This window comes from Zophobas morio, unplaced genomic scaffold (assembly GCF_036711695.1).
Source record: "Zophobas morio isolate AGI-343-1 ecotype UQ-CSIRO unplaced genomic scaffold, CSIRO_AGI_Zmor_V1 ptg000005l, whole genome shotgun sequence".
In the NCBI taxonomy this organism is placed as follows: domain Eukaryota; kingdom Metazoa; phylum Arthropoda; class Insecta; order Coleoptera; family Tenebrionidae; genus Zophobas; species Zophobas morio.
The window spans coordinates 13,337,288-13,348,639 of NW_026972110.1; the positions used below are offsets into that span (position 1 = coordinate 13,337,288).

Genomic DNA, 11,352 nt, shown 5'->3' on the forward strand with positions numbered 1-11,352 from the left:
AACAAATAATGTTTCTGTATCGCTTAGTTTTGTTTGCGACTTTTGCTTTGATGAATACTTTTTGGTTATCCCTCGTACACAGTTTTAAAGTGTGCATGGTATTTACTGTCAAATCGTGAAATCTGTCAAAAATAACTGTCACTGCTGTCAGATTCGAATCTTAGGTTCGAATATGGTTCGAATTGTTTGAATATTTGTGCCGTCTTATACACTGTTTTATAGTTTTATTTTATACGACTTCCTTTTAAAAATGAATACGTCGTTCGAATTAGTAAGTTCCATGTCTCCAAAGGTTAATAAAAACCATAAACCCGTAAAAAAAGGTAACACCAACAAAATCATTGAACAAAAAAATAAAACGCTTTTTTCAGCCCCGACGATCTTAGCACTAAAGAAATATTTAAGAAAGTCACTTGCGTTGAATAACGCGTTTGCTTCTACGAAAAACGAATCGATTATAAGCATAAAATCGAGTAGTGCAAGTTCCACATCTGATACTCGTATTGTAAATTACAGTCCTATAGTAATTTCTGACAGTGAAAACTCTTTTTCTAATAAGACAACACCTGTGAAACTTGCAGTTGGGTTACTAGACAAGGAACACACATCTCCAGTGCGAAAAAAAAGTGAAACAGGGCTATCCAGTGAGAAATATAAAAATATACAACACTGGCTGGATAAAGTTAATAGTTCTAAAAAGGATTTGTCCGCATTTACTGAACTGTCTGCCATTGCTGGAGATGAAAGTTCTGGCTTCAAACCTCCAGAAATAAATGTTGCAGTCAGTTCAACACTACTTGACCCAGAAACAAAGAGGTTTGATCAATTATTTGAAACAAAAGAAACTGCCATGGGGGTGGATTTAAATATATCACAACAGAGTAGTTATAAGAGTGAAAAAGACTTAAATGATCTCTCATATAAAAGTAATAATTTAGTATTAAATGATAGTTTATTAAGTGAGAACGGTCCAAACGACTCTAAAAACACTATTGATGACTCATTTCATTTAGAAATTAATGAAAGTTTAAGCACAAGACTCCAAAAAGAAAACAATGACAATCTTGGTAAACGTGATAATGATAAGCAAAATCCTGGTATGTTTGTTTTTAATATATCTTGTTTTGAATATCTGTATTCTTGTTTCAGAACTATGTGATGACTATGAAAACTTATTAGACAGTTTATATGGTAATAGTTGGAGAGAGAAAAAAGAAGACATTTTACCATCATCTGAACCAAGAGCAAAGAAAAAAATTGATTATGTGTCAATCAAAGTTCCCAATACTGAAAGGTTTACAAGACAACTTTCCTATATTAATAATAATAAATCTGTTTTAGACACACAAATAAAATACCTGTTAATGCTCATGAAGACAATGGCTCAAATTTGTTGAAAGCTCTACAAAAAGCTAGATTTAAAAAGACTCTAGAATCACCTTTGATTACATCTGTAAAAAAATTGTGTGATAGTGATACAGAGTCAGAGAAAAGTGACAGCAATAATTACGTACTGCCTCGTATGAGACTTAATTTTAATGAAGATGATACTAATACAGAGAATAGAGAGAATCTAATACCTCCCAGTTCAAACATTTTTAAAAAGAAAGCACGGAAAAAAGTTACTATTGAAAAAAAAGCAGACCCACCTTCAAAAAATAAAATTACAAAAAATACAACATACAGTTTTTTGGCTTCACTGTCAGGTATTTTTTTCTGTAATTTTTTTAACTTCATTAATGTATAAACATTACAGGAAGCGTGCCTGTTGAAAAGTGTAATTTGTCAGCCCTAATCTTCCGAAATAATTTTCACCAACATAAAGAAACACTAGCTGCAAAGCTATTTCACTTATTTAATGAAAACGTTTTTGAGAATTTAATACCCAAAGAAACACCCATTGAGTGGAATGATCGAATGAGAGGTACTGCTGGAATGTGTTCATGTAAAAAAACCACCAGACGAACGGGAGTTGTCGAGCGAACAGCGAAAATTATTTTAGCCAAAAAAGTACTAGATTCAGCAGACCGACTAAGGGACACGTTGATACATGAAATGTGTCATGCCGCGACTTGGATAGTTAATGAAATTTCTGATGGTCATGGACCTTTTTGGAAGTCATGGTATGAGCTATAAATAAACACAATTAAAAATATTTATTCATTTTTACGTTAGGGCTTGTCGTGCAATGAAAACGTTTCCAGAACTTCCGCCGATTCGAAGGTGCCATAATTATGTAATTAATACCAAGTACACTTACAGATGTGTAGCGTGTGGATACAGGTTTGACTCCATATTTAAGGTGATGTGATTGTTTTTCCTTTTTTTTTTAGTATTGGAAGGCATACAAAGTCATTGGACATTGACCGAAAGCGGTGTGGATACTGCTTTGGAAAATTCGAGGTTTTGATTAATAAAACTAATAAACAAGGCGAAACCAAATCTGTTCCTGTGACGCCAAGAAAACCAAAAGGATTTGCGTTGTTTGTCAAAGAAAATTATGCAAACTGTAAAACGCCAGACTTAAAGCATGGTGATGTCATGAAAGTTTTGGGACAAAAATTTGCTGACATGAAAGTCAACAAAACTTAATTTTGTATAAAGACTGATTTTATAACAAAAACATACAATAAGAAAAAATGTACAATTTTTTAATAAACTTTTAGTTTTTCAAATAATGGCTTCGCATTTTTTCGCACGCCACATTTGCAAAGGAGACCGCCAGCTAAGCAACCTGATTCACGCCGGTGGAATCCGATATTGCAGACAAACATTGAGCTGAACAATGACAATGAGAGAAAAACTACACATTGTAACCCTTCACTCCACCGTACCTATTTTTATTCCCGTCTGGAGTTCCTGAATTTAGAACGATGACTAAATGAACAAGAAAGAAAGCAGTTAATATTTAGTTATAGCGTACAATTATCAAAAATTTTAAACAATGACGAATTCACATGATTTAAATCCAAGTTACTGATTAAAACAAAATAAAGTTTATGAAGATCATATCGAGGACCGAATCCCAGCATTACATAAGACAAATAAGATATGAATTACTCGTAACAAACACGTTAAAAACGCTTCGCCTGGAGAAGAGATGTGCTTTGAGAATAAACGTTCAAATTCAAGCCAGAGTATAGAAATCAATCAGTAGGGACAACTCGCTATTTTTACTGACCCGTTTTCATGGGTGGTCGTTTGTCTTGTGACCGTATGAGGGCGCGCAACGCAAGGTACTTCTCTTTCTTACGCATTAAAACATCGAACTGAAGTACTTTGGGTATCTAGTGACTTTAATGGGAGATATTTGAAATTTGTCAGTTCAGTTGCATTGGTTTTGATGGTTTAAGACTGATCTTTCGGTGGAATTATTTCAGTTAAATGTAATTTTGACAGAGACGTTCTAAAAAATATTCTTCATGTTTTGACGGGACGATTGTGTACTATTTAGTCTTTTGTAAAAAATAAAATAAAATGTATGTTAGCGTTTTCTAATAACGTTGAATTTTGCAGCCATCAAGACATGGAAAATAAATTAATAAAACACAAAATCGTTATCAGAGAAGCGGGGTCAAATCTTAATTTCAGCACGTCATCGCTATTGTAGGGCACTTAATTTAGTATTTTTATAACAGACTGTGTGGTTTCTAAGATCAACTACAAAATGTTATTGTTTTTACACTATTTTTAATTCATTTGCGATTGTGATAATTTTTAAATTGGGTGGCGACATCTAGAAATAGTTTAGGCAACGACCACCGATCACGGCTTAAAATTCGAGTCAGAAAGATCAAAGGCGCCGACACGAGTTGTCTCTACTGATTGATTTCTATACTGTGTTCAAGCTTAGAGCAATAACAACACAAAATAAACTTCAAATACCTCTTTGAATCCACGATGACATTAATTAAACTAATTATACTTTTCCGAGTTCTGTCTCTCCAAAATATGTTTAAGATTAGTTTAAATGTCACTATTGAACTACATGTTTTGAACTCTCGAGTGAGAAGTTATGAAGTGTGAATAATAACTTAGGGAAACCCATTCAGAACTTTAGATATCGTTAGAAAAACAAGTTAAGCCTAAAAGTGAATTTCCGCCATGTGTTTTACATTAAAGTGGGATTTATAAATTAGCTTTTGGTGTTGAAGTTCCCCTTGCAGTTACTGTTCCCACTGAATTCCTTTTAGAGCTAAAAATTGTCAGTTATAAATTCCGTTGCCAGTAATTATCGACTCCGTACATTTTCCTTTTTTGTTTTAATATGTGTATACCTATAGACTTCTTTTCACGACATGAAATAAAAACATGTTTAAAATGGAAAATTTGTATAAGAAAATATCGATTTTGCAATTAGGCTACGCCCCATAATTGCAAAATCCATATATCCTTGCAAAAATGTACCATTTTAACCATGTTTTAAATTTCTTGTTGTCAAAAGATGGCTATGTATATTAAGAAAAAAAAAATGGCAAAATATAAGCCCCGCCCACCCGCCCCATCTCAATTGTGATGATTTTTTTATTCGTTGTAATCAAAGGGGGCGGAGTTTAATTGCAAAATTTCTCTACAAGACATAAAAAACATGTTTTAAAGTATCGTGTTGTCTAAAGAATGCTATGGATGTATATTAAGAAAAGAGCGAACCAAAAATTAAGACCTACCCATATCCATCCCAAGCTCAATTGTGATGACTTTTTTTATTCCTTGTCAGACCGAGGGGTGGAGCCTAATTGCAAAATTGATACTTTCTTACAAAAATTTACCATTTTAAACATGTTGTGAAAAAAAGATGACACAGCACACATATTAAGAAAAGAGGGCAAAATGTAAGCCCTTGTAGTTGTAGTACCTAATCTGTTTTTGAGACAAATAGCAATAGATTTTGTTGACTTATACGTCAAGAACTATCTTCAACAATGCGTAAGTACTGACAGAGAGTTACAGTGTAGAAAATGATAGTAGCTTTTTAAAATATAAGGGTTTCGGTGAACAGGTGATTAAATGGCTTAATATTAGTGCAACGTCAACGGCAACATCAACAGATGACATAAACGAACAGTTTCAGTACCAAATTCCGTAAAAAGATATTTGAACCATAAACAATTAAAAATCCTAGGGGGAGCTGTGAATTTACTAACAGTAAAACAAATACATGTGTTGATGGGCTTGTCAAAATTTCACAACTTTTCAAATTACAAAAAGATTAATAAACTGCTCCTATGCTAATTATACTGGTCTATGGGAGGCGTAGCGTCAAATGCGATTTATTTTTGTTTAAATAATTGTCCTCTGGACAAAGTACAAAGAAAATTTAAACGGATCCTATGTTTAACACATGTTTTCCCTGATACCATAAAACGGATAAAACGAGAAGTGGGTCAAGTGACTCCCCAATTCACACTACCATTCCAACCTCTCCTCTACCACCCTAAAGGTGACATTCCTCTAATATCTTAGATGCGCTGAAGCATGAATGATTGCGTACATTATTATTGGAATTATAGGAATATTATAATTTTTTAAATCGGGACGGCACATTGTTAATTATACAAAGTATTTTTGACAAAACAGCTTTATAACTCAGGCCATGTTTTAAGCGTGGAGGTTTACATTGAAGTCCAAACAAGTTACCAGCGTGTCACCCCAGACGCCACACTAACAAACTATACCGTATGTGGATTTCAAATAATGCAAAGTAAGGTGAAAAAGCGTTGATGTTGGTAGTTTATTTACCATGCAGCGAAGACGATAGAAGTTTCAAGGGAACTTCTTATAAGGGATCCAGGAATAGACCTAGAAATATAGTATATAGTCTTCTTGGGTTTTGAAAAGTTGTTAATTTTTCTCTTAATAAACATAATTGGTGTAGTTTTATTATTATTTAACTTAATTTGTTACTATTAAACCAAAATATACCTAACGTCATTCTGCATTTTTTAAAAGGATTTCTATATAATAATTAATTCATTTTTATGGGGAGTTAACAATGTACCTATCATCTGCAAATGTTATAAGGCCAATTAGTACCGGATTCCTCAGCTTTAAAATCATTAATGTAGTACATTAGTGGGCCCAAAGTAGGAGCCTGGAGCACGTTGGCTTCGGTAAGTTGAGTAGAGGATTGATTAGTATTTTTGTCTTTTTTAGGTCAAAGAAAATTACACCTGAACATTCATCACTGCTAAAGATTTTAGTTCTTAAGTCGATTAGATGATTTATTGCATTAGATTTTGAAAAACTGAAAATTGTCATATGAAAAGTTATCCAAAAGATCTAGGGCTACCGAATCTAAAATTAATAATTTTCAAATTGATAAAAGCGTCTTTAAATAACACAAGAAAAGATTTCGAATGTGTAAAACTGACTCTTTAAGCATCGACTATGTACAATATTTTTATTTTCATGGACATATTATTTAGTTTTGTAAGTAAGCGGCAGGTATCCTGACACTAGACCACGAGGACGCTTATCTTTCTCCGCTAACCAATGTATTATTGTGCCGCCACAGTTCTAATATATTCATTCCCGATTCACACTAGAACCTATTTAAATTAACCAATCACTAATTGTTGAAATTCCGTACAAAGGACTTGGCCTTGATCGTTTTTGGGTTTTAATGTAAATTTTTTCGCTTTCAAATTTTATTACACTGAGCTGCTTTTAGTAGAAGAACAATAGTAACAAAAACAATTCTTGGTCTGATCTGATTTCTCCAACAATTTGAAAATCTCACATTAATATTTTGAAATTTAAATACTGAGTACCATTGCACTTGTATCACACGATTTTACATAAAAATAAATTTCAAGACTGCTCAATTCAAAATTTTCAACAATTGATGTTCAAACTTCACTATTTAACTATATATTTTTAAAATTTCAATGGTATCCATTTATCCAATGGTCATGCTACAGAGTATATTACGAGTATCGATCATTATTATACTAAGATCACTTTAAATACAGACTAGTAATATTTTAATCAAAGAACCCGCAAAACTCTAAAGCCATGAATTATACAGGTACGACCGCCAAAGACCGTCTGGTTGGGGCAACACAGGAAATCTGTAGGCACGCGACATGGCTTACAACTTTACAAAGACCCTAATGCGAAAAGCCGATTCGGCATTGCCAACCGAATAATCCTAATTATGTCATAAAATTTTATTAGTTTACTTTTAAAGTGATCTTGCAATACAAGTTAGGAAATAGTTATTTATGTTACAAGTGTTGAAAACGGTCCATTGCATTACGAACGGGAATACGGCGCGAGACGCAGTCGAGCGCTGTATGTAAGTGAGTAATGCAATGGAGTTTTCACACGAGTATCATACAATATTTTTTGCGTTGCCTTTTTGAAAAAATAACATTTTTCAATCGCTAAAAGAATAAATATTACTGAACCGAAATTATGTTGGTATTGAAATTATTACCAAATACGTCAAATACCAATCTGTCAATTTGTCCGGGCTAGATTTTGAATTTCAAAGTGGTGCGAAGAAAATAAAATACGCGAATTTTCTGTAACGACGCTCTTGGTTTATTTCCAAATTAAGTCGGAAATTATGAAAGCCTCCACACTGTGGACAATATATTCAGTTCTGAAAAGTACTCTTGGCATCAAACATAACATAAATCATTCGAAATTTTATAAATTAACAGGGTTTTTAAAGCGGCAGAATGACACAAGCCCAAGAAGTCTGAAATACTTACCAGTGGAAACATTTTTATTTACGGCTTAGATCAGAGAGAATCTTGTGATTATGATTCAGCGTGAGGTTGCGAATAACGTCAAGTTTCAACGGTTTTTTTAATTAACAAGAACTACTAACAAACAGTAATAACATAATAGTTGTCAACAACGTAAACCAAACCACCGAATAGTGTCAACTGTCAAATTACTACAAATCCAAATTTTGATCAACAAATTCCCCTATTTAAGATTACAATTTAAATTGCGCTTTTTTAAAATTTCGAACCACTTTTTGTTATAATAACTTTAGGTACATGATTATTACTTTGTGATAATCAATTTATTTTTTCAAAGCTTAAATTCCTCGTTTGTATTTTGCAACACTAGATACTTTTTCATTGCCATTGCGACACGCCACGTGTCAACGTAAAATGTAACTATGGCAGCGCAAAAAGGTTTTTTTTAATTAATAAATTCGAGTTTAGGTTCTAACATTCCGAAGTTAATGTGCTTATTTTTTTAACATTTCCCATAAAATCGCTATTTGATCTTTAATTTAATAAAAGGGTTAATAGACCAATTTTGATTAGCGCTTTACCATATTTATGACAATTTTATGACACCCATAAAATTTCAAAGTATAGTAGTTTCGATCACTATTTAAAAATATCAGCAGACATATAGTGCAGATTTATAAACAGAATAATGGATTAAGAACCGATTTATGAAAGCTCAACTAAATATTCGATTGTGATTAAATTTTTAATACAGCATTAAAATACCACGTGACCGACCCTACGCCAATCAGATGTCGCTAAACGCCTCATTAAATGCGTGATTAACTTATTCTTAATTAAATTATTCTGTAAACTGGCCCTTACAGACATACATACGAGATAAAGAAGGAAAGACACTGTTATATACTATCGGAGACATGTCAAATTGGAAACGCATGGAGTTAATAACGCGAAAGTTACTGATTTTATCCCCTCATGGTCCTATTTCTTTTTCTTCCCCTAGGACTGTTTTTTAACGCATAGAAGTTATCATAAAATAAAGAAAATTTCGCAAAATCAAATTTATAATTTTTCAAAAAAAGCATAATCCCAGTTCTTACTGTAATACTTGTTATGCATTTAAAAGTCGTCTTCATAGTGAGTACTAGATGAAAAAAAAAATCTAGTAAATAATATAAATACTCATAAAGAGAACAGAATGTCGTCTAGTTCGTTTAAAATTATGTTAGTAAGTATTTCAGGTTTATTAATTTCGGTTATAAGCCGTGTACATTATTACAAGGATAAAAGTGTATATTTTGCCTTTAATTGGACACGGAACAAAATTATACAGGTATACAGGTAGACAGGTACTGACAAGACGCTGCAGTTTCACTAAAATTTTACTAAATAAACATAACCTACCCGACTTTGAGTTTTAAATTTCTGAAATTTTTTTTTCAGTCATGTTCTATTTTTTAAAAACTTCGTCCGAACGTGATAGATCACAAAATACACATGTAGTTTATGACTCCGAATTGAATTTTTACCCGAAACGTCAAAATTTTTGGAAAAAAAATCAAAATTTTGAAACAACATTCTGCAATTTAATTTGGAATCTGCGGAACCGAATGCTTGGAAATCTTGCAGATGGTTTACAGTTATGATAAGAATGATATATTTTTAATCAAATTATATGTACTTATCCCCTCCAAAAAATTGATAACGTCTGTTCAAAAGTTTCCCGAATAAATCCTATCTAAAATGTACAAAATATGATGAGTCTGTACTTGTGATTTATCATTCCATTCATATTTTTTGGATTTGCATATACAGGGTGACTCAAAAAAATTAACGAATGTCTGAATTTATTTTATTGATTTAAGCAGGAACTACAAAACCGAATGCTTTAAAATATTGGAGATGTTTTAAAATTATCATAGGCATGATAAATTTTTGATCAAAATGTATTTGCTCATCCCCCTGAAAATTTGATGACGCCGCCTCAAAATTTTGCCGAATAAATTCTTTCGAAAATGTGCAAAACATGATCAGACTATACTTGTAACTTATCATTGCATTCATATTTTTTAGATTTGCTTATACAGGGTGACCAAAAAAAAATTAATGAACCAGTCAATTTATAAATAAAGTGAAACCAGAAGCGAGGGAAGGTCTGTCGAGATAAGTTTCGACCAATTTTTTCTTGATAATTTTGTAATTTTCTTACTCAAAAAGTTCCATGTTTATTAATAAATCGGGGTTAAAAACCTCTATACTCACTTCTAAAGCATAACAAACACCACACAAAAGTCAGGTCAAGTCAAAGATTTATTGAATGATTTTCCCATATGACGTCAACAGCTTTTTAAATGGGATAAACAAATATATTTTAGTTAATATTCCGCAATTCCTAAATCTGTGTTATTATTTCACGATAGTTTTGACACAGCAATATGTAAACTCATTCTTCTGTAGAACAAGCGGTATGCGTAGGAGTGGATTTTTAAGCCACAAATTAAGCATTATGTATGTATAAGTATAGTAAGTCGTTACTACTTTTGGTTAAGGTTTTACCACCTACACAATAATCTTCAAGCACACCCAAAATTTCAAAGCAATGACAGACTGACGACGGCGAACCGGAAATGAAAAATCAACATTTTTGTATTCTATGAGGTGTGAAAGTTTAAGAACGTATGAAATGAGACATTCAAAATAACCCTGTAACAATATTTCCCTTAAGCTTATAAGCGGGAAGTAAAAAAGTTTCATAACTTGTTTCGATATTACTATTGTATTAATTACAATTAAAGATTTACATATCTTTTTACACATTATACTCATGTACTTCTAGGCTTTAACTCTTAATTTTGCGGTGAGGTTTTTTGTTTCCTATTGTTGCGGTCTTGTTAGTCTTAATGTAGGAGGAACAGGTCTTTGCATTATAAATTACAAGGCCAAGGACAAATAAACTTAATCATTAAGAATTGAGAACATTAACATTTGACTCAGTAATCGAGTTGATTTATCATCTGCTTTACATTTTATATTGGCAGGTTTTTCTGAAGTTATATGTTTTTATAGTGGATCTAGTATACACCAATTTACGGTGATGAGTAATGACAGGTAGTTTTCCCCTATATTTTTTTTTTTGATAACTATTTTTGCAACTAAACAATTGTTTGTTATCAAATAAACATTCGCCCTAAGATAGAGCTCCACTTTTTATGTATACCTAAGTTAATATTGATTTAATTTATTTTTGTAATTTCATAAAGTATTGTTCAAATACATAACCTGTTTATTGTCTTAAGGAACAAAAAAAATATTTATCGAAAAAATCATCCACAATGCGTGAGGTACTTCCCGGTTTTATTTAAAGAGCTTTATAGATATCTTTACCTTACCTGAAAAATATCCAGTTGTTGTGCAAAATGGAGCATTGTACTTTCTTAAGAGAGCAAAATACACATCTAGCTTGATATAAGTCTATAAAAATAATAATGGGAGTGTTTTTGTTTGCACTTTGACTGGGTAACTCTTTATAGTCGCATTGTTTATTCGTAATATTTTCCAGGAAATGTACTGATTCATATAATGCAGCCACACTCAAAGCTGTTATGGAAACAAAGAGCAGTCCATGGTATTATGTACA

The 11,352-nt window shown here is 32.2% G+C and overlaps 1 protein-coding gene across 1 annotated transcript; it reads left to right on the forward strand.

Annotated features, from left to right (window-relative positions):
* The first annotated feature begins 52 nt into the window (after positions 1-52).
* On the forward strand, positions 53-2,635 carry LOC135119739 (germ cell nuclear acidic protein-like). Its single transcript, XM_064044125.1, has 7 exons — positions 53-323; positions 372-1,097; positions 1,150-1,294; positions 1,342-1,706; positions 1,757-2,123; positions 2,176-2,283; positions 2,334-2,635. Exons 1-7 carry the CDS (start codon positions 251-253, stop codon positions 2,590-2,592), a joined length of 2,043 nt encoding a protein of 680 aa, XP_063900195.1. The 5' UTR covers positions 53-250; the 3' UTR covers positions 2,593-2,635.
* The last annotated feature ends 8,717 nt before the right edge of the window (positions 2,636-11,352 follow it).